This window comes from Talpa occidentalis, unplaced genomic scaffold (assembly GCF_014898055.3).
Source record: "Talpa occidentalis isolate TD23 unplaced genomic scaffold, MPIMG_talOcc4v2.1 talOcc4.8, whole genome shotgun sequence".
NCBI classification, from domain to species: Eukaryota; Metazoa; Chordata; class Mammalia; order Eulipotyphla; family Talpidae; genus Talpa; species Talpa occidentalis.
Window position 1 is genome coordinate 76689267 of NW_023605194.1, and position 24540 is coordinate 76713806.

At 39.8% G+C, this 24540-nt stretch overlaps 1 protein-coding gene across 1 annotated transcript in view; it reads right to left on the reverse strand.

The window, feature by feature from the left end:
* The window catches only part of IPO9 (importin 9), a 47529-nt gene extending 23283 nt beyond the window's left edge, over window positions 1–24246 (reverse strand). The window contains exons 1-12 of the mRNA XM_037497850.2: window positions 24031–24246; window positions 15217–15278; window positions 14912–14998; window positions 13972–14173; window positions 9698–9786; window positions 8837–8923; window positions 7890–8009; window positions 7677–7777; window positions 7370–7428; window positions 6214–6365; window positions 5383–5481; window positions 4392–4498 (exon numbers count right to left, since the gene is read on the reverse strand). Coding sequence (XP_037353747.1) covers window positions 4392–4498; window positions 5383–5481; window positions 6214–6365; window positions 7370–7428; window positions 7677–7777; window positions 7890–8009; window positions 8837–8923; window positions 9698–9786; window positions 13972–14173; window positions 14912–14998; window positions 15217–15278; window positions 24031–24193 — 1328 coding nt within the window. The 5' untranslated portion in view covers window positions 24194–24246. The remainder of the gene's footprint in view (window positions 1–4391; window positions 4499–5382; window positions 5482–6213; window positions 6366–7369; window positions 7429–7676; window positions 7778–7889; window positions 8010–8836; window positions 8924–9697; window positions 9787–13971; window positions 14174–14911; window positions 14999–15216; window positions 15279–24030) is intronic.
* Between the last annotated feature and the right edge of the window lie 294 nt (window positions 24247–24540).

The window sequence follows — 24540 nt, forward strand, 5'->3', positions numbered from 1 at the left end:
AAGATTGAAATCATACCAACCATCTTTTCTGACCACGAAGGCATCAAACTAGAAATAAATCATAAAAAGAAGGCAAGGAACTATCCTACCTCATGGAGATTAAAAGCCACACTACTGGAAGACCACTGGACTAACGAGGAGATCAAAGAAGAAATTAAAAAATTCTTTGAATTGAATGACAAGGAGGACACCAATATCCTAAATGTATGGGATGCAGCAAAAGCAGTAATAAGAGGAAAATATATAGCAATAGAAGCTCACATCAAAAAACAAGAAAGAACTCAAAGAAACAACCTAATCTCGAAGCTCAAAGATCTAGAAAAAGAACAACAAAAAAACCCCAGAACCAGTAGAAGAAAAGAAATAATAAAAACCAAAGCAGAAATAAATGAAATTGAAACTAAAAAAACAATCCAAAAGATCAATGAAACCAAGAGCTGGTTCTTTGAAAAAATAAATAAAATAGACAAACCCCTAGCCAGGCTCACAAAGGAAAAAAGGGAGAAAGCACAAATACACAGAATCATAAATGAAAGAGGAGAAATCACAACGGACACAGCAGAAATCAAAAGAATAATCAGTAACTACTATGAACAGTTATATGGAAACAAGTTCAACAATCTAGAGGAGATGGACAAATTCCTACAACTCTACAATCACCCAAAGCTAGATAAAGAAGAAATAGAACACCTAAACAGACCAATTACAAGCAGCGAAATTGAAATGGTAATTAAAAACCTCCCCAAAAACAAAAGCCCAGGACCTGATGGATTTACAAATGAATTCTACCAAACATTCAGAGACGAATTAGTGCCTATCCTTCACAAACTCTTCCAAAAAATTGAGAAGGAAGGGACAATACCAAACACGTTCTATGAAGCCAATATTACACTAATACCAAAACCGAATAAGGACAACACAAAAAAGGAAAACTATAGGCCAATCTCCCTAATGAACACTGATGCAAAAATCCTCAATAAAATTTTAGCTATCAGAATCCAACAATGTATCCATAAGATAATTCACCACGACCAAGTTGGATTCATTCCAGGGGCACAAGGATGGTTTAACATCCGAAAATCAATCAACGTTATCCAACACATCAACAAAAAGAAATATAAAAACCATATGATAATATCAATAGATGCTGAGAAAGCTTTCGACAAAGTGCAACACCCATTCATGATAAAAGCCCTTGAAATTCTTGGGATACAAGGAACATACCTCAACATCATAAAGGCCATCTATGACAAGCCAACAGCCAGTATCATTCTCAATGGTGAAAAGCTGAAAGCAATTCCATTAAGATCTGGAACAAGACAAGGATGTCCACTCTCACCACTGCTTTTCAATATAATACTGGAAGTCCTAGCCAGAGCAATAAGACAAGAGAAAGACATCCAAGGAATCCAAATAGGAAAAGAAGAAGTCAAACTATCACTATTTGCAGATGATATGATAATATACATAGAGAACCCCAAAATCTCCACAGAAAAACTAATTCAACTCATCGGTCAGTTCAGTAAAGTGGCAGGATACAAAATCAACACGCAAAAGTCAGTAGCCTTCCTATACACAAACAATAAATCTGAAGAAGAAGAAATCAAAAAAACCACCCCTTTTATTATCGAAACAAAAAAAATCAAATATTTGGGAATAAATCTAACAAAAGAGGTAAAGGACCTATACAAAGAAAACTATAAAACACTGTTAAAAGAAATAGAAGAAGACACAAAGAAATGGAAAGACATCCCCTGCTCATGGATTGGAAGAATAAACATTATTAAAATGGCCATCCTACCAAAAGCAATATACAGATTCAATGCTATTCCAATCAAAATCTCAATGGCATTCTTCAAAGAAATAGAACAATTATTGATGAAATTCATATGGAATCACCAAAAACCCCGAATAGCCAAAGCTCTACTGAAAAAAAAAGAAGGAAATGGAGGCATCACACTCCCAGACTTCAAACTATACTACAAAGCCATAATCATCAAACTGCATGGTATTGGAACAAGAACAGACATACAGACCAATGGAATCGAATAGAAAATCCAGAAATAAACCCACAGATTTATGGTCAACTAATCTTTGACAAAGGAGCAAAGACTATGCATTGGAGCAAAGAAAGTTTGTTCAATAAATGGTGCTGGGAAAACTGGGTCGCTACATGCAAAAGAATGAAGCTTGACCACTACCTCACACCATACACAAAAATCAACTCAAAATGGATTAAAGAACTAGACATAAGACCTGAAACCATAAAATACATAGAAGGAAATATAGGCGAAACACTACGGGATTTGCACATCAAAGACATCTTTACAGACACATCACCCAAAGCAGTGATAGTGAAGAGAAAGATAAACAGCTGGGACTACATCAAATTAAAGAGCTTCTGCACAGCAAAAGAGACAATAACAAAAACAAAGAGAAACCCCACCAACTGGGAGAACATTTTTGCACCCAACACTAATGATAAAGGACTGATCACAAAAATCTGCAAAGAGCTGATGAGACTCAGCAACAACAAAGAAAATAATCCAGTCAAAAAATGGGCAGAAGAGCTAAAAAGAAACTTCTCTGAAGAGGAAATGCAAATGGCCAACAGACATATGAAAAAATGTTCAACATCACTTGTAATCAGGGAAATGCAAATCAAAACTACCATGAGATACCATCTCACACCAGTGAGAATGGCACATATTAAAAAAACTAGCAACAACAAATGTTGGCGAGGATGTGGAGAAAAAGGAACTCTTGTGCACTGTTGGTGGGAGTGCAAACTGGTCCAACCACTATGGAGAGCTGTGTGGAGATTTCTGGACCTACTAAACATAGAGCTTCCATATGATCCAGCAATTCCACTCCTAGGTATTTACCCAAAGGACACAGAAACATCAATTCCAAAGAGCACCTGCACTCCTATGTTTATAGCAGCACTGTTTACAATAGCTAAGCTTTGGAAACAACCCAAATGCCCAAAAATAGATGACTGGATCAAGAAGATGTGGTACATATATACCATGGAATATTACTCAGCATTCAAAAAAGATAAACACATGCAATTTGCAGCAACATGGATGGCACTGGAAGGGATCATGCTCAGCGAAATAAGCCAAAAAGAAAAAGAAAAATACCGGATGGTCTCACTCATAGCAGGAATCTAGAAAACTTAAATAAGGGACCAGGAAAAGGAATATAAGAAAGTGAAAATCAAAATCAACAAAAAACTATGAACCAGAGACACTTGTTGGGGGGTGGGGGGTGGGTGGGGAAGGATTGGGGTCAGAATGGGGCGTTTGCAATTGTATGGGGGAATATAAAAATAAAATTTAATATTAAAAAAAAAAAAAAAAAAAAAAAAAAAAAAAAAAAAAAAAAAAAAAAACAACAACAAAAAAAAAAAAAACAAAGGAAAATAGTACAGAGGGTTCTCAAAAATGAAAAATAGAACTATCAAATGACCCGGCGATTCTACTTCTGGATATTAACCTGAAAAACAAAAACACTAATTCAAAAACATATGTTCACCCCCATATTCATTGCAGCATTAATTACAATAGCCACGATATGGACCCTGAAGGTGCTATGCTAAGTGAAGTAAGTCACACAGAGATAGACAAATAGCACATGATCTCACTTACCTGTGCAATTAAAAAAAGTAAAGAAAAAAAGACTAAGCTCAAAGATGAAGAGAACAGACTAGTTCTATTCTCTGGTGGTTGCCGAGGTGGGACTGGGGTCTGAGTAAACTGGGTGAAGGTGACAAAAAGGCACCGCTCCAGTTATAATTAAGTCATGTGTATGTAATGTACAATATGGTGATCACTTTGCACAAATATTTTGCACATCTAAAACTAACTATGCTATGTGTCAATTATACTTTAAAAAACAAACAAAACATAAAACCAAAACCACTGCAAAGTAAGTTTATGCTTTTTTTCAAGGCTTTTTTAAAAGGGGGAAAACAAAAGCATGTTAACCAATTACTTTCAAATTAGAAGAATTGCTTTAAAACAGGTGATTCCAGGGCCTCCCTGGTGGTGCAAGGGGTTAAGTCACAGCACTATGAAGCTATCCATAGCCACTGCAGCACAGAACTGACCCACATGACCCATGGAGCTGACCCACATGGCTCAGCAGACCTCTCCTGTCTTGCCAGCTGCTCCCCTCAGCAATGTATTTCAGTCGATTTGCCTGCTCTGTCCCCCACTCTGTCTCTGGTGAATCCTCTCACCCCCACACCTCTGGCCTGTACCCCCATTCTTGTATGCATAAATTAAGATAAAAAAAATAAAGCAGGTGATTCCAAGTGAGTATGTATGTGCCTCAGATGCAGTGCCCAGAACACACCCCAAAGGTAAAGGTCTGCGGCTCACTCTTACCAGTGCTCAGTGCCACTATTTTTGGTTTGTTCAGCTTCTTGTAAATGTCGAGTGGCTGCAGCAGCCAGGGCTGCGGCACTCTCATTCTGGAAATCAGTGGCAACAGCCTAGGGAGAGAAAAGAGCTGCTAATAAATCTATTTGTGCCAATTAAACCCATTTTAATTTCAAATTTAACTGCCAACTGAATAGTTCAAACTCTTTCACCTACACATGCTAAACTCCAATTAAGGGTATTAATATGACCACTAATAGTTCAGTCTCCAATGAAATTCTGGTAATAATTTTACTTCTGCAGCATCTAGGTAATGGAATGCTCCTTTTGGTTATTTTCAGTGGAATATAAGTAAGTAAAGATAGATTTGAGTTTTGGATGACAATAAATCAGATATTTATTCTTTGGAAACCTGAGTGTGGAAAAATAAGGATAATCTACTAGCTCACACTTAGTGTGATCTTTCATAGGTGCCTTAGAAATACTAAAGAGTAACGAGAAGTGATTTACCAACAATGAGAACAAACCTCCGACCCAACAGGCAGCAAGTGGCAGCCTCTTCATAGAACTTCAGCCTAGAGATGATTTTATGGTCTAGTCAGGGCCAAAGAAAATAGGAGCAGATGTTTGGATGTTCATCTCTCAGTAATTTGAGCTTTTTTTTTTAAAGTTTGCCAACCCCTGATCTGTGCTCTAGATTCTTGTCGAAGAATAAACTGAAATGTTCCTGATTCAACTACTCTTAGTCATAAGAACACTAAATCCTCTGCACAATTTTTACATCTAATATTATTTACTTGTATCAGAACCAGTAGTAATGACTTAGGGAAATCCTGAGGCCTTAAACTTCATTTGAGATATTCCCTTATTACCCCCCAAAATATCTGAGATAAAGTCACCCAATAGTACTGCTCAGTTTGATTTAGATGTCTAGAAGAAGAAAAGCTCAAGCGACTGATCAGGATTATGGGGTTCAATATCAAGGTAATCCTCTTACCAGCAATAGGTCTTGGGCTGCAATTCTAACAGTATAGGAGAAAGTATCATCATCTTCATCTTCTACAAATTGTTGGGGGTTGGCTGTCCAAACTTTAATCTGTAAGGATCATGAAGTTGGGTCTTTGTGAGGCTGGCCAACCTGGCATATATGTTCTTTCTTTACATCAACAGACATAGAAAGACATTAACCTTTTGTAAAAAAAAAAAAATGTTTATCTTAAACAGAACTCTAGCCTTGAAAGTCTTTTTGATGTAGAGAAGCCTATCTTTTATCAAGGTAAGCCGCAATGATTACTGTTCTCCAGCAGACGCTATTTTAGAATCTGGCAGATGACCTGCTTGTTGCTAATATCAATGAGTTATTTCTCTTTGACAGATCAGTTTTCTGAGTATCAGATTGGTAGGATTTTAATGTAAACATTATCAATTCTTATGCTGTTTATGTAAGAGATCTGTTTTTTTAATGCTTTTTCTGGTCTAATGACCCACCAACCAGGCTAATGATCTCATTTCTACATTCACAATTTATGGTGGTAAGAATAGGTTCTTCTAGATATCAAGGTTCTTTGGCTAGAGATTGTCTGGATATTTTCCTAATGGTAAAAATATTCTGGAAGTCCAATCACCTAATAGAGGAATTGATAAAGCCCCCAACAAGCAGGGATTTGGAAAAAAAAAAAAAAAAAATCAAAGCCTTCTTACAACTTGAAGCAATGCTATACTTCCAGTGTCTATTATTAGAAATAAATTGTTCATTTGACCTAGATTCTCACATTCAAGTTGTTCTTTCCAAATATATTCTTGTAACTGTCCCCCAAACATCATTTACCTGTTCCTCAGTGATTTGCATGTACAGGATAATATAGTAAATCAACTCAGGCAAGGCTTTCTTAACTGTGCTTTTGAATTTGCTATTTTCTAGTAAAGCATGGACAAATTCAAAAATGCTAAAGACGAGATTTTCAAAGCCCAGGACTTCACCTACAGGAAATACACAAGAGAAGACTTTAATGACAAGAAAACAAAAGGAAAGCCTGTATGTTGGAAATGAACCACATTATCTTTATAGATTAATGAGTAAAGTACTTGCTAATCCTCAGGGAATGGAAGAGGGGGCTGAGTAGTCAAAGAAATAAATTTTGAAGATCATAAATACTGTTTTTTCAAATAAAAGAATCAGAAACACCGAATGTATTTTCCAGCATGACTACTTTTGATATGAAAGACTTAAAAATATTAAAACAGGGGCTCCCCGGTGGTGCAAGGGGTTAAGCACCACACTATGAAGCAATCCGCAGCCTCTGCAGCACGAGTTCCATCCCCGGCCAGCCAGGGAGCAACCCACATGGCGCAGCAGACCTCTCCTGACTTGCCCGCTGTGCCCCTCAGCAGTGTACTTTGGTCAATCTGTCTGTTCTGTTGCCCACTCTGTCTCTGGTGAATCCTCTCACCCCCCGCACCTCTGCAGCACTGGTTCGATCCCCGGCTGCCGGGTGAGGGTCCCACATGGCGCGTAGACCTCTCCAGCGGCCCACTGCTCCCCTCAGCAGTGTACTTCATCACTCTGCCTGTTTACTCTCCGCTCTGGCTCTGGTGAATTCTCTCACCCTCCCGTGTCTCTGACTGTACCCAGTGCTTGTATAAATAAATAAATAAATCTTTAAAAAAACATTAAAACAAAAATGAAAGTACCATCATCTGAGACCCCAAAATTAAGACAAAATGCCAGAAGTAGGCTAGATTAGATGGTCTTCCAATGCAGAAATTCTATTTTTTTGAGATTTATACAAATGCCTATGAGGAACAGATTAAAGATTTGTAAGTTTGCATTTTCCTAAGTCTAATATACAGAAAGGAAACTCGATTAGAAACTCACTTAAGAGAGTGAAAGCTCTAAATAATTGCTTTTTCTCTAATTTCTTTCCTTTCCTTAGATCCTTTTTCTAACTAGTGGTATTGTTGTTAAGATCATATAAACTACATACCATCAGAATCCACAGGATCTTCTACTTCCTCTGTGTAATTTACTTCTGTCCTCACATAAGTATGACGAAGAGTAAAGAAATAGACTTTGGAGTCTGCTTTACATATACTCTACAAGGGAATGTTATTTATACATTCCAACACCAAGAGTAGATACTTTAAAAAATTCATTTAAAAAAGTGGAACCATTGTAAACCAATGTTACCTCAATTAAAAAAAAAAAAAAAAGTGGAGCCACATGAACATAAGACCCAATGCAAGATTCCTAACTATGGTGGCAGCAGGTCCCTTAGCTTTCCGAAAGGATATAAAGCTGCACTCTCGGTCAGGGTGTTCCAAACAATAGGCAGAATCTGCTGCATGGAGGACACCATGTGCTTTGGGAAGTTTTTCACCAGGGCTGTCACTGCCTGAGAAGTTAAAGAGAACAAATCTCAAGAGTTACAAATGATATGAGAAAAATCAGTGATTTCAAGACCACCCTCTCAAACTCCAAGTACTGCAATGGTAGTAAATATTCACCTTCAGTACTTCCATCTTAAACCCACTGTCAGATGTGGGCCCATCTGGTATCTGGAGGGCCTGAACAAAGGCCTCTGTGAACTGCTGCACCACAGGAAAGATCAGGACTTTGGCTGCACCCTGATAACGGAAATCAAACTGAATTCAATGCACATATCCAAACACTGAGATTTGAGGCATCCAAAAATTTCTCCCAGCTGGGCCTCCCTGGTAGCTTAGTGGTTACGACTCAGCGCTATCACCACTGTGGCTTGAGTTCGATCCCTGACCAGGGAGCTGACACACATTTGGCATAGCAGACCTCTCCTGTCTGGCCTACTGCTCCCCTCAGCAGTGCTGTTCGGTAGATCTGCCTGTTTTGCTCCCCGCTCAGGTGAATCCTCTCACCCCCTGCATCTCTGGTCTGCACCTCAGTTATTCTACAAAATAAATATCAAAAAAAAAGAGACACTCTTTAAAAAATAAATAAATAAAGCAAAAAAAAAAAAAAATCTCTCCCAGTTTAAGTCTGAACAGTATAGCTATAAAGTCGCTGAGGTATTTCCAAGGCTTCACAGTTCCTTACATGACACTTTCAGTTCCTCACCATGGCTTTCTTAGAAGTTACTATATAAGACCAACTTTTCACACTGCTGCTCAATCACAGGGATGAGGGACTTTTAGCTAATTTTGCTCCACATGAGAGGACCATGAAAGAGTAAAGTTCTGGGTGATGACTCGTATAAAAGGGATAAGGAGGACAAGATGCTAGAATAAATAATGGTCAAACAAAAGGAAACTAAACTATACACAAGTGAAAATTTAATCAAAATGTTAATATCAACTCACAATAGTGGTTAGTTTGCACTGTGGTACTGCTGTAATGAGTCACTGCTTTACCGGCAATGGAAGGCATTCATAAAGGCTTTCTATCATAAAGTCTATTAGTGGTCCAAAGGGCCATTTACCTTTTCCAGTTCCTCCATGTTACAGATCATATGGGCACACGTGGTAAAAATCTCCACAGCACGGGAACGGGTCCGAATACCATATACCTGAGGGCAGAGTTACAAAATTACAGCACGGCCATGAGATTAGTGTATCTGTGACTGGAAGAAAACTATGACTATTCAATCCTGATGGGTTTGTATTCTCTACATAGGAAATGTTTTCTACTCATGTATGTCCAGAAGACAGACTTCTGTAGTTCAGAGAATGAAAGGTAATAGGGTGATCTTAGAACTTACTGGAACTGGTTTTACTCTGTAGGTTGATTTGATTAAATATATTTAATCACAATTTATTTCATTCAAAACAGACACTTAGCCTGGGCAGAGAAAAGCGTGGAGGTTAAAACATTACCCATCAGGCATTCTATCTTACAGTAAACAAGTTATACATACACATCAATCAAATATACACACTCACACACATACAAAACACACTGTATATTAAAGGTCTACTATGTGCAATGTAGTGATAGATGATTTTTTTTTTTTTCAAAAACTTAGCTGGAAATGAGCAAGTTTAGGTGGGACACCTCAATGAGAGGTACAGAGGCAGCATAAAGCCAGTAGGTACTAGGTACTTAGGAATTAAAGGATGCTGGGAGATTTGATATGTGAAGAACTACAGTGTGATTTCACTTTTTTAATCAAAGGTTTTGTAGTTGTAAGTGAAAGGTCTAAGGTTAATTCAGATTCAGATCTTGATCAATTCTATTTTTCAGTTGTGAGGGTCAGCAGCAAACCAAGTCTCCCACCTCTCAGGCAGGACCAGGATCTGAGCAATTCTTATTCACTGTGATCTTGGGAGTTGAGATTTCATACCTCAGCCATGGTAAAGATCTTATACATCTCTGGTAGAATGACAGGAGCAACAAGTGGCATCTGTGTGTCTGTTACTTCTCGAGTGAATTCTATAAAAAGGAAAGTGTACTGTAAAAAAAAAATACTGCTTTACAAAGTCATTAAGTGTGAAAATTTTTGAACTGCTTTTCGGAGGCAGTTCCCAAACAGACAGCATGCCGGTAAAGAAATTGGCCAGGTGAACTTACCCCAGAGAAGGAAAAGCTGCAAGAGTTACTGATTATTTGTTACAAGAGGAAAGAGAACAATATGGAGATAAAAGAAAATACATTAAGATTAAGAAAGAAAAACACCCTGTAACTATTGGAAAAGTCCTTAAGAGAGCTGGGTAAGAGCCCTTGTGAACATTCTACCTTTGTCTACGTGTCAACATTCACATGTACTTTGAGGTCATTTATCCTTAATTCCATTTTAAATATTCTCCCTGGGCAAGCTGGCTTCATGTACATAAAACATGCACAGGCTTACTAGGCTTCAACTCCATTCTGTATGTATTACTCTTGCCAGTGAATGATATTTATGACCTAGAAGTCAGGGACTGCTGCTCACTGGAGCAGAAAGGGATTTCATATGTGACAAAAAGCAAACCTACATATAGGATAAGACTTTAAGAAGGTGAGGGAAATATGGCTTATAGCTTTCCCTTCACTTCCGAAAACACCCACAAAGCATTGAAATAGCACGAAAAACCCTGGATTGTGTTACTAAGCAGTGGAATATAAGCTCCAGTTCTACTGTCTCTTCACTGAATCTACTGCTTTTTCCAGTTCATAGCCCTATAAAAACAACAGAGCTAGTTAACTGGGACATTTTTTAGGGAGGATATACAAGTCAGTACATTAAGAAAATCTCAGGCATTTATCAATCACCAGAAGTCGAATGATAATCAAATACTGAAAGCTGTGTCTTCTTTACTAGCTCCAGTTTCCTCCTGAAGAATAAACTCTAAGGGGCCTCCCCGGTGGCTCAGCGGTTGAGCGCTGGGTTACGAGGCTGCCCGCGGCCTCTGCGGCGCCGGTTCGATCCCCGGCTGCTCCCCGGCCACCTGAGGAGGGTCCCACATGGCACGCAGACCTCTCCTGCCGCCCGCTGCTCCCCTCAGCAGTGTACTTCGGTCCTTCTGCCTGCTCTGCTCCCCGCTCTGGCTCTGGTGAATTCTCTCGCCCTCCCGCGCTTCTGACTGTACCCAGTGCATGTGTAAACAGAACAAACAAACAAAACAAATAAATAAATAAACATGCCTCTATAATAAAAAAAAAAAAAAAAAAAAAAAAAAAAGAATAAACTCTAAGCTTTGAACAGGAAGTGAGTGTTCTATTTTATTTTGAAATGCAAGGAAATTAATCCAAACAAATGTGATGGATGGCATATTAATAAAAACAAGTTTTATGGAAAATGTACTGTGATTTAATTCTACTAACAAAGCTTTACCACATTTTAAACTCCTATAATCAGCCCTAGCATCTCAATTTATTAACATTTTACTCATCTGCATCCAAAATATGCATTTTAAGTCCACTCAGCAAGTCAGAAAAAGCTTGGGACACCAGCAACATTTTGATCTCTAGCCTTCTTTGAGTCTGAATAAAAAGCAGTTGCTTAAGGATCAAACTTTCAATCCTTAGTTGCTATGTTTGCATTTGTTCACACCATTTGCTTTAGTTGGCTTTCCTTTATAAACAGGGAAGTTAAGGGAAAATTGTGTTAAAGAGAGAATGCTACAGAATCTTAGAACACCCAAATGAGAATTAGCCAGGTTGCTGTCTACACACCGGCATCCTGCTAGCTTCAAGCATGCCTGTGTTGCTATCGTCAGAGCAGTCTACCTTTGCATGAAAATTTGTGGAGCAGCTATTGGGACTGGAGATAGGTGTTAGTCACTCCAAATCCACTGACTCCATTACAAAAGGATACACCTTTCCCCCATGGTTCTTTCCCTGTGGGATGACAAAAAGGTGATCTCACTAAACAGTGATTTCCCTGGTCAAGCACAATGAAGGTTCTTCAACAGCCTAATCATGATAAATGTACAAGCACCCCCTGTTCTCCAGATTTTTTGGGGAAAAAAAAAAGAGCTGAACGTTGCATTGGAAGAATGGAAAGGAATAAGGAATATGCTTCCTTTCCTTGCTAGAAACCACTATCTGTTAATTGATATTCTGGCACCATGAAGTTGCAAAAAAGAATCTTAGTAGGCTAATCCCTTGAAAGGAGGTATGTGAAGTCACCTGAATGAGTCATAAAAGAGAAGTGAGGGAGAGAGCAGGGAAATGAAAACCTGAGTAAAGAATGTTTTGGGGCTGCTCAACACCCTGAGATACTGAGAATTCAGTGGGTATTGCAAAAAGGCAACTTGGGCATGGAAAGAGAGGGTTTTGAAAGAAAAAATTAGAAGCAATTTGCTTCTGGAGAGTTTATACTATCTAGCATCAACATTACAGAGACTAGTAAAATTGTGTTAAGTTAAATTTAAAAAATGTAGAAACTGCATTTATAACTAGGTAAAAATTCATTTCAGGTAAGTTATCAAAAAGAAAGATGAGATATGAGTGGGACTTCCACAAGCTTGTATTAATCAAGGGGGGGAAGGATTTCCAAAAGACCAGTGTAAGCCAGCTAATGTCTAGGTAAAAATTCCTTGAAGGCAAAATAGAGTAGTAACTTCATCTAGTGGGGCAGGAAGGAGAGCAGAACTCGCAAAAGACTGGGTCATTCAGGCCATATCTAGGGATGTATGAAAATAGATTCTGTGGGGGCCTCCCTTGGTGGTGCAGTGGTTGAGCGCTGGGCTACGAAGCTGCCCGCAGCCTCTGCAGCGCCGGTTCTATCCCCGGCCACAGGCAAGGGTCCCACATGGCGCGCAGACCTCTCCTGCCGCCCGATGCTCCCCTCAGCAGTGTATTTCGTCAGTCTGCCTGTTCTGTTCCCCGCTCTGGCTCTGGTGAATCCTCTCACCCTCCCGTGCTTCTGACTGTACCCAGTGCATGTATAAATAAATAATCTTTAAAAAAAAAAAAAAAAAAAAAAGATGGGGCCTCCCTGGTGGCACAGGGGTTAAGTCTCAGCGCTATTACTGCCAGGGCCTGAGTTCAATCCCCAGTTATAGAGCTGACCCACATATGGCGCAGCAGACCTCTCCTGTCTTGCCCACTGCTCCCCTTGGCTATATTCTGTTCCCTACTGTCTTTTATTAATCCTCTTACGCACTGCACCTCTGGCCTAAACACTCTGCAAAGTGTTGTACCAAACACTGTACAAAGATTAGTTCATTTAACTACCAAAAGCTCCATTGAGGCAGATGCTATCATTATCTTTAGGTTCAAAAGGCTAAGTAATGGGTTAAACTATAGCCAGAACACGGGGCCTCCCTAGTGGCGCCGGGGTTAAAGTCTTTGAGCTATGAAGCTATTGCCAGCCACTGTGGCATGAGTTCGATTCCCAGCCAGAGAGCTGACCCACATGATGCAGACCTCTCCTGTCCTGCCTGCTGCTCCCCTCAGCAGCATATTTCAATAGATTGACCTGTTCTGCTCCCCATAATGTCTCTGGTGAATTCTCTCACCTTCCGCATCTCTGGCCTACAAGTCAGTTCTTCTATGCATAAATAAAATAAATCTTAAAAAAAAAAAAAAAAAAAAAAAAAAAGGATAGCCCAGAACATTAATTGAAACCTGAGTATTTAACCACTGTGCTATTGCTCTACTCTTAAATGGTAAAATTTCAACTTCAAAATTTTGGTATTAGTAAAAGCAATACACGAACTTACTTCTTTGGAAAGAGTCAATGGAGAGGGAGGATAGACATGGAAATAAAAGCTGGTAGGGAAAGCCTCCCTGGTGGTGCAGGCTGTTAAACACCGCACTGTGAAGCTGTCTGCAGCCTCTGCAGCGTGGGTTCAATCCTGGCCGGCCAGGGAGAATCCCACATGGCGCAGCAGATCTCTACTGTCTTGCCTGCTGCTCCCCTCAGCAGTGTATTTCGGTCCTTCTACCTGTTCTGTTCCCCGCTCTGTCTCTGGTGAATCTTCTTACCCTCCCGCGCATCTGGCCTGTACCCCAGTTCTTGTACAAATAAATAAACAAAACTTTAAAAACAAAACAAAAAAAGCTGCAAGGGAAATCAGCATCAGGGAGAGCTACTCCTCTAGGTCTGAGACAATCCATCACATAGTTTCTCTTAAGTGTTCCTGACACTTGGAGTGTAAACACTAACCCCAGGAAAAAGGCTGCCGATACCTGTCAGCACTCGCATGGCTCCATGGACTGCATTTAAGTCTCCGCTCACCAACATTTCCATGAGCAGGTTGAAGAGCTGGGGCCAGGCTTCAGGCCAGTCCCAGTGAGCAATGGCCGATACTGCGTAGGCCACACTGGAGCGGACCTTGCTTATTGATTCTCTCAACCCATTGGGCAATAGCTCCCGGATAACAATTTTTGCCTGTAGAGGAGAAAAGCCCACCAGCTGTTAGAACAGGACATAAGTGACTGGCAGAGTCCTATCCAGAGTATGTGCTAGAAAAACAGTGTGTACAACATATTGCATATCTATCAAAAACTACATACAAATCATTCAGAGAGTTCATCTGTGATCTCTAAATTTATGTTGTCTCTAACAGTAGGCACTACATACAGTCACTTACATTTCAATTAAAATGAAATAAAAAATTTAGCTTCTAAGTTGCACTAGACACATTATAAGTGCTGAACATCCATTTGTGGCTAGTAGCTATTGTACTAGACAGCACAGATACAGAACATTTTCATAACTCCAGGGAGTTCCAATGGATAGTCTTGCTCTAAACTGTATACATCAAAATTTCCTGGGGGTACAGAATGGTTGAATAATACTGTGCTAAATAGAAACATTATTTCCTTTCATCTTTAAACAACTGTTAGAAATTCTGATTCTATTTTTGGATTAGGAAACTAAAACTTAGAAATTAAAATGTTTCCAACATTTCATAGCTCCTCAAAGACAGAACTGGAATCTGAACACATGTCAGCCCCATATTCCAGTTCTCTTACCGAGAACATGGTGTCCATAATGCCAGAGACCAACCAACCCCCTTTTCTGTCTAGTCTTTCAATTGCTTCATGTTGTCTAAAAATGCTGATCGCCTAATCTCTTAAAATGGGCTCAGAAATCTCTACAGCTACACTAATCAACTCTCCTTACCCTTTCTGTAGTTTCAGGAGGCCTAAACTTCTCTGATTGAGCACACCAGTGAGTCTCCACATATTGCTTCAAAATAACTGATGCCAGCTGTGAAAAGAATAAGCCAAACAGTATAGCAAGAAAAATACATTCTTCACATATAAAAACCATGTATATAACTAGATACATTCACTTGAAGTACATATAAATCTGGTACAAAATCCTAGGTTAATTATAAAATGAGCCTCATTTTTTCCCCATAAGAATGATTCATTACCAAGGAAAGGGAAATTACTTGTAGATTGGACCAATCAGTCTGGACTTACCTGACGAATGGCCAATGCCCCCTGGGGATCTACAGTCAGCTCTGCCAGGTGAACACCAAATTCTGAAAGAGAAAATTTTATTGCTGAGTCTAAGCATCCAGGAAAGCTACAGCACATTACTGCACTCTTGTCATGGTGGAAACAGATTTCAGGAAGGAGATGGATTCACTGCTTCCAAAAATCCTGATAGCTAATGAGATTGATTCCTCCAAATAAGAGAAACAGGTAGACTGCAGGGCATGGCTTCTTACAATGAACAACTTCAGCATTCTCTTATTTTCTCCCATCATTACACAGCATCTTCCAGTCATCTTCCCTTCAAAGACAGCAAAACCTTCCTCCAATGAAGGTAGTATTTCATTGACACACTCTTTACCCCCAAAGGAAAATTTAAAAGGTGAGATTTCAGGAGTTGCCCAGACAAACATTATCAGATAAGCTTGAACACACATAATCCTAAAGACACATGTTATAAGTGAACGTTTTTCCAACATGCAATGTTAGCAGTAATCATGAACTGCATAATGGGAGGCTATAAACAACCCTTACTCCCAAATTAAAATTTAGATCCTTCAATGTGATCCTTATTAAAATCCCAATGATAGTTTTTACAGAAGTAGAAAAACCCATCCTAAAATTCATATGGAATCTTGAGGGACCTTGACAGCCCAAATAATCTTGAAACAGTAGAATGAAATGGAAGACTTTTACATCCTGATTTCAAAATTTATCATAAAGCAACGGTAATCAATGGTACAAACAGATATATAAAACAAATGGAACAGAAAGGCCAGAGATAAACCCTCCCATATATATGGTCAAATGAGTTTTGACAAGGGTACCAAGACTAGTCATTGGAGAAAAGGATCATCTTTTCAACAAATGGTGTTGGAAAAACTAGATATTCATAGCAAAAGGATGCAGTGGACCCTTACCTAATACCACAAACAAAAACAAAACAAAACTAACTTCGAATGGATGTAAATATAAGATCTAAAACAATAAAATTCTCAAAAGGAAAGCACAGGATGAAAGCTTCATGACATTAGATTTGGCAATGATTTCTTAGATGTGACATCAAAAGCACAGGAAATAAATTACACTGGATTTTGTAAAAATTAAAAAATTGTAGTTATTATCAACCACAGTATAAAAAGTCACGTTCCAGTGACATTTGATGTCCTTTTTGGGGCAAGGGCTGAAATTGTCCATATCATTCCACCATTTTTCTATTGTTTCCCGATTTCTAAGTTTTTAATACATTAAGGACATTATTCTTTTGTCTATGGTTTTTGCTGTAAAAAGTCTCCCAGTTGTCAGCTGTCTTTCGACTTTTTTATACTGGTTTTTGTCATGCAAATTAAAATTTTAAATATAGTTAAATTTATCTATTTTTTTTCTTCTTTTGCCTCTGGATTTTGAGTCATAGTCAGAAAACCTTTCTTTATGACACAGTTAAAGAAAAAAAATCACCCATATTTTCTTCTAGAACTTGTATGTTTTAGTATTTTAACCTTTAGATTCCCAATCCATTTTGAGCTTTATTTTTGCATGGTATGAGAAACCAATCTAATTCCAAACAGCTGTCCAGTTGTCCTTTTCCCCAGCACCCTGTATGATAAAGTCCAGTTTTACTCCGATAATTTTAGACACCACCTTTATCTGTACTAAATCTCCATAGGTACTTGTGTCTATTTCTGGACTTTCTAGCCCACAGTTTCATTGGTTTATTCATGTGCCAGTACCATGCTGTTTGAATTACAGAAACTTTATATGACATTTCAGTGTCTGGTAGAACTAGTCCCTCCACAGTGTTCCCCTTTTGGTGTTTTTGGAGCTATTCTAACAGACTTGTCTTTCTATTAGCTTTAGGATCAACTTGTTCTAACTCATCTAGAACATGGAGTTGCCCTACACAAGGATAGCCTTGTATAGATCAAGTATTTCTACTTGATCAAGTCTACTTTTAAGTCTCCCAGGAGTGTTAAGTTTCCCCTAACAGGTTCTTGCACATGCCTGTTAATTTTATTCTTAAATAATTCTTCTTTTTTTTTGCTATTATAAATAAGTTTTTAAAAAAGCACCATTATGCCCCTAACCTTTTGGTATACATGAAGACCACTGATTTCTATATTTCAATTTTTTGCCCTGCTATTTTACCAAATTCTTGAATTATTAGTGCATTCTTGTTTTAAGTTGCAGTATTTGATATGTTCCCACAGCACCTACCGTATCACCTTAGGAAAGGAAAAATTCTGCAAGACCACGACAAGAGAAGTCACATTCTCTCTAAGGTGGTTACTAGGTGACTAAATCTGAAGCATACATTTGAGGCCTACAGAATTACCTCTAGAGATAGTGAAATACAATTCAATTCCTAGGATGAGTATGGTTAGTTCAGAATCTGTAAGCCTATAATCCCATTTATAACAGAAAAACAAAACAAAACAAAAAAAAAACAAACAGTAGGCATTTACAACCCAAAAATATGGGACTCAACTTTCATAAATGAGTAAAAGAGATAAGTCAGATAAAATTTAGGAAGACCTCTTGGATACCAATGTTCAAGTTTAGTGGGAAAAACGTATGTGTGAAATCCAATGAAAGGATAAAGAGCACTTGTAATGGACCTGCAATTTCCTTGACTCCTGATACTTAGTATGATAATGCTAATTTATTATCTCCCAACTCTAGAGAATGTCCACCTAGACTTGGCCTTCCCAGATACAGTGAACCGATTCTGCTTTGCCTCATATAACATCCTTCAGAATGATCTATAAGCACACATTTGTAAATTACCCGGGCCATACCGTATTTTCTTTTAAGGTGCCATTTTAATAATCTTTGCATCATCCCTACAGGGACAAAGATGATCAAAGGATCAAGATGAACAAGACCTTTAATCATGTGGTGGAAGAAAGATTGTGAGGAATAAAATGAAATTTTTAAGAAAGACTCGAAACTTGAATTGAGACTCTAAATCTTAAAACAAATCTGAAAAATTACTTTTCCAATGAAAGTGCTGTTACAGTTACTATACAGCTGCTGCAAAGATACTGTTACAGCTGCAGGATAACCCTGAGGCTCACAGAAGGGAAAAGCCCACCGACTAAATGAGTCATTGCAACACAAAGAACAAGCAAACCTTAAGCACAGATCCTGCCAGTTTGGGGGCCCTTTCTCATCAATGCAGAACTTTTTAGAGAAAAACTTAGTGAACACATTTTTTCTGAACTAGTACCAAAGGCGATACTTTAGCAATGAGCACAACAGCTGAAGTTCTTCACTCAACCTTTAATCTGTGTCCCACTCCAATTTCCATTAGTCACCTTGCTTCACATATCACTGAAATTTTAAGAGATGGTGGAGTAAGAGATACTGGGAAGTTTAAGATCATGCGGGGACTAGAAGCCTAAATCAACCAGGGGATCTGTACCCACAACCAGCATTTTAAGGTGAATTTTCTCTGATAGTTCCTCCATACAGGAAAGAAATTGGAGAGCTTGAGTAACGTGACTCTGATCAAAATCACCCTTAACTAAAGACAATTTTTAAAACCGAATGGATGAACAGAACAGATGTCCTCTATAGGTTCCCAGAGTTTCAAAATGATGATCACATAACTGATTCTGATTTGGAAACCCAAAAAAATCCAAAGACAGAGAACTCATTTGCATTAAGTTATAAGGGCACTCTGTCTAAACCATACCCATTAGAAAATAGGGGTATCAATCACTACAGAAGAGTTTCATTCATAAAACCTTAATTTACTTGAAAGCTATAAGAATTGTTTACAAAGAGTGATGGTAGTGGCAGAGTGTTAACAGTGAACTCTGCTATAAAACTGAAGGGAAAAGCCAGAAAAAAAATCCTCAAGTTCTCTGAGTTATTTTAAATCTGACCAACACAGTTGGCTTCATCCCATTGCTGATTTCTGTTAAGCAGTAACAACCTTATTTGCAGAGACTAATCAATAATAAAGACTAATCAATATTTTTAAAGGAATATTTTTTAAAGTATGTTTGTAAAGAAAAATCTACTTTTATTTGCTTTACTGTACGTTGGGAATTTCCAGCTTTGCTTACTAGTATAAGCATAACTTCTATAGAAAGCATTGGCTAGAACAGCTGAGTAACTTACTTTGAGATGCTTTAAGCAGGGAAAATAGAAGAGACACAGACACAGTTATTTTATATTGTCTTGCATGCAAAGGACCAATTCACATTAAATTGAGATTTAACCTAAAGAGGAACATTCCCAAATAGGTAGTGTGAAGTTAGCTTTCTAAGCCATTTTTGCTCAGAAACTTAATTTCTCTAGGTTAATTCCCCAAGGTGAAATAAGGATAGACTCAGTCTGTTCACCTGAGTTTTCACTCTGACTCTAGTCTTGATTATACCTTTAATCCAAATGGCATGCCCTGACTTCCTTTCTAAGAAATCCTTTGCCCTTTTTTCTTAACCCACTCTTTGTGTTTTAAATCTTTTGTTCCCTTCTCTTGTTATCTTTGCTCTCTTTTCTCTCTTTTCATCGCAGTAGGCAAAAAAATAAACTAAAACTTGGCTCAGAAGGGAATATTCAAAGGAGATCACAGTGGATAGAGGACAGGCTAAGAATTATCCGCTACAGGTCTTAAGGATCTACTAGAGACATGAGATTTGGCAGTGCTTTGCTAGTCAGGGAAGCTACTCTTAGGAAGAACTATGAACAAGCATTGTTTGGGGAAGGGGGGAGTTCTAAGTATAGTTCTGCAGAAGCCCCTTTATCTCATGAGGGTCGATAAGTGCCACAAAACCACAGATGAAAGGAAATAGAAAACTCCACCACTGGCCTTTTTCCGAGCGTGGCCGCCTTCCCCTCGGCTCAGTGCCTGCCACATGCCCAGGTGTGCGTCTGGATCCTTGAGGGGTTCCCTTCGCAGGTGACAGTGCTTACGCTATACTGTAAGAGAGCCAGAAAAGTGCCCATGAGAACCAGAAAGCAAACTTCCAGCCAGCAGAATCATCTCTCTAGGCATCTAAGATGGGGGAATCAACATAGCTACTTGGGCAACAACAGAATGCCAGAAAAGGTGAGGGAGAGATAATCCCACCCACCCACCCCCTGTTCAATATAATGGTGGTGGAAGAAATTAAAAAAAACGTATTTTCGGTGATAGTTGTCTGTCTTTGTGACAGCAAAGACAAAGTCAAGGCCAAACTATGGGGGGAACATCGTCAATTTTGATAGACAAAAAGAAATAACTAAAGGAAAGTGACCTAAGGCCTAACTTTAATTATAGATGAAAGTCTGCTGTGCTGCTCTAGAGAACTAAAGCTGTGAATGAAAGCAACCCACTGCACCACCTGGGTGAAGTTACTTAGAGGAAAGTAGAGAGAGAAAAGAAAAAGTAGGGGGGAAAAAAAAACCCCTCATTCTAGGATATAAAAAAAAGCATAAATACATCAAAAATAAAGAACTGACATTTTCAAAAGTCATGATCTTACAAGTCAGACTAAAAAGAGCTGAGGCAGCTGAGTAGAGAGAACACCAGCCTTTGGCATAAGAGCTCTTTGGCAATTCACCTTTCCACTCTTTTTTATTTACCGTGTTTATAAAATGCTTGCTATTACCCTGCCAGTTAAATAAAACAGAATTAGAAGACTGTCCCAACAGATAAAAGTCTTTTACTTTATGGAGAAAAACTAAATCCCTGCAAACCCTGCTGCTCAAACTCAAAATTTCAATCCTCCTAAGACAAATGAAAGGATACCAATTACCTGCTGAAACACCACACAGCAAAGGCACTTCCAAACTTTCAAGTAATGTGCTTTGCAATTGAGAATGCAGTACTATCCAAAGAAGCAGTTAATGGTACCATCTCCTTTAATTTTGTTAAATAAATAAGACTTTAGTCAGAAACGTTTACTGAGTTTTCCCCAAATCCAAGTGGCTAGGAAAAATCGAAAGCACAATAACTAAAATCATTCCAGGACACAAGCTGATGAAACAACCTATCTTAATTCTTTCTATATCGGCCTTCTCACATATTCACACTTCCTTAGCTTAAGAGAACAGGCTACCATTCTGGAAAACGTGAACTAATTATAGGCAAATTATTTCTGGCAGACTGAATGACTGGGATGTACTTCAGGCTCCAGCAATCTCAGTTTTCTAAGATAATTGCTTCTTAAAAACTCTTCTACCTCATAATATGGTGAGAGCATGTCACCTCTCCTGTCTATCCATTTTACTGCACCCTTCCCTCCTCCCCACCCTGAAATTAGATTCTTTTATTTTATCCTCAAGGCTAGGAGTCATCACATGGAAGTCAAGGAAGGGGCACACCTTCCTGTCAAAGGTTCGTCTTCAGAATCAGTTGGGACCACTCTCCAGAGGCAATATATTGCAAAAACCCCATGATGATAATCAATCAGATTTGGTTGTCATCTGACTGAGGGCCACACAGAATCAAAAAAGGATCAAACAACTATCAGAACACAAATAATAATACATACCAACTCCCAGATTTCCCTAACTTTATTATAAGGAAGTGTGTTTCCGAGGACCAGAAAGCTTTATTAGGATAAAACTCAAATTTGCAGCAACTCCAAAGAAGTGGAGAATGACTCCATTAATTTGATTCAAATGGCAGGAACAGCTACTTGCCTTGGTCAGTAGGGTGTTCAAACAGCAGGAAAAGCATCCTGCCAATGCCATCAGTCAGATAGCTGGCCAATTACTGGCTGGGAAGACAGGTGTATTTTCATGTGAAGAAGGGCAATGGCTACTGAGAAGAAACCATGTTCAGGGAACATGTGAGATCCAAAGTCACCCTGGACCCATAGGGCAGGGAGAGAAGGGTGTCTGAGGAACGATCACCATCCTCACCTAAAAACAGGATACCAAAGGGAGTGAACATCTATAGTTTTAAAATACATATAAGGAAACAGAAACACAAACTGCCTCCAAGGGGACCAAAGCACCACACTCAGCTCCAGAGACTTAAATTCAATTCTACATACCACATTGTAAACCTGTGAATCACATGCCTTACTACTATACCATCAGGTCACTGTACCAGAGCTTCTCCATGTTTCTCACAGCATGTATGACAGTACAATACCAGTAAGTTATGGGGTGGGTATGTATGTGTTTCAATCTATTAGCATCAGTGACCTAAATCAAATGCAAATTCTTGCCCTGCTGTTTAATTTTTTATTTCAAGACATAAAAAGAAGAAAGTGAGAAACTAGAAGTTCAAGAAGCTTGTAATTGACTTGTACAGATGAGGCCACGACTTTGGCTAGAGTTGAAGGGACTGGAGCCCAAGAGGAGCTCGGGGTTTTGGCTAGTTTAAATATGAGCCAAGGTCCAACTTTTTCTTAGTTGCATTTGAGGCACCAGGAATATTGTGTATCATTCAAGGAAGGTATCAGACCCTCAACTTGTATATTCAAGTAATAACTTGAATGTGATGAAGTTGCTTTGCCTTGTCTTTCTTCCTCCTTCCTAGCCATGGGAGGCAGGGAACACTACAAGGATTAGAGAAATTTTACCTAGGAGGTTGTAATAACTTTCAGATTAATCTATGCAAGGCTTTCAAACAGCTCTCTCCTATCCAGTGGTTGTTCCAATCGCAAGATCTGACATTTTGTAGAACAATGACAATTACAACTAGGTCTTCAAAATGGTTCTTAAAATGTCAGCTCAAAAATCTCAGTATATTTCCAACTGAGGGAAATTCATTTTCATTGAGTTTCTCATGTTGTGAAAGAATATACGATTAAAGAGATATTTTGTCTTATATTCTTTTCATAAAAATACTAAGGCCAGTATGAAAGTCAACCACGGACAATTGCCCATATTCTCAGAAGAGGTCCTTAAGAGGTGTGGAAAAATTCTGTTGAACTGGGGGATCCTGAGCATTTGGAGTACTTCCAGGGAAGCTCTGACAGACCAGGTATCTTTCTCATATAAAGATCAAGAAGATTTTCCCTTCTCCCGTTACAGGATCAAATTGTTCTTTGTAGAGTGGCTACAGTGGGGTCTGACACAAGGCCCACTGCCCAGGAAATTGCTAAGACAATCTCAAAACAATAGTTTATGCTTTTTTTTCTCCATCACCTTAAAGCCTATAATAGGAGGATGGGGACAAAGGATCAAAGACAAAGGATGATCAGCTCCTCCAAATAGAAAGGCACGGAGGTATTTAAGTGCCAATTATTTTGAACATAAATGGGAACGTGGTTAGGAAGGCGAAGCAGCTGCACATGCATTTCATTTGATTTCTAGGAAAACACGACGAGGAAAAACGATCAGCTACATTTATAACTCAGAGGCAGAAACTTGTTTGCTGTCATCTACTAAGATTTGAGAGTCGCTTTCTCAAGGTCCTGACCTCTCGTCACTTCTACGAAGAGCTCCCCTTACTCTCACACCAGTGCAACCGAGCTGGCGGAGAGCAGCTACGAGAATCTGGTCCTAAACTAAGAAAAAATAAAATCAAATCCCAGGCTGCGCGACTTCCCCGCACAGCACCGGGTCCGGCTGCCCCGCTGGCCTCCGCAGATGCCGAGCTCCATCTCTCTCGAGTCTCCGCCCTCCACTCCCCTCCTCCCGACCCTCTCCTCCAGGAGCGCCTCCCCTCAGCAGGGTTTTCACAGCCCCCAGAGACATCAGCTCTCGATCGCTGCCCCCGCCCCGCCCGCTGGCCTCGGCGCCCGGCCGCCCCCGGCTCAGGCTCCCCAGCCCCCGCCGGCCCCGGCCGCGGCGAGCGCGCTGGGCGGCCGGCCCGGGTCCGAGCCATCCTCGTGACGGTCCCGCCTCACTCACCCTCTGTCACCTCGAGCACCTTAATCTGTTCCTCGGCCGCCGCCCGCACCTCCTGCACCGGGGACAGGATCCCGGTGAGCGTATCCACCAACGCCTCCTTCAATCCTTGGGCCACTGGCCCCGGCAGCCCGGAGGCCGCACCAGCCGCAGCCGCCGCCGCCATTTTCCCTCCCTTCAGCCCGCCAGCCCCGCGCCCGGGACCCGCCACTGAATGACGGCTCCTGAGCGCGGCCAATCCGCGAAGCCGCGCCTGCGCGCCAGCGTTGAACAGAGCGAGAGGGGGCGGGGAATGTACCTAGCCTCCGGAGACAGCGCCACCAGGCGGTCGACGACCGGGAACTGCACCGAAACTTGGCCCCAGAGAGGGATTAGGGGGTTTTCCTAAAGACAAGCAGTAATTTAGCAAGCTCACTTGGAATAAAGGCCATGGCATATGACCTTAAACTCTGGGATCGTTCAGGTATAAAACTGTTTATGGAGAGGAGATGGGATGGAAGTCTGGGTCAGAAA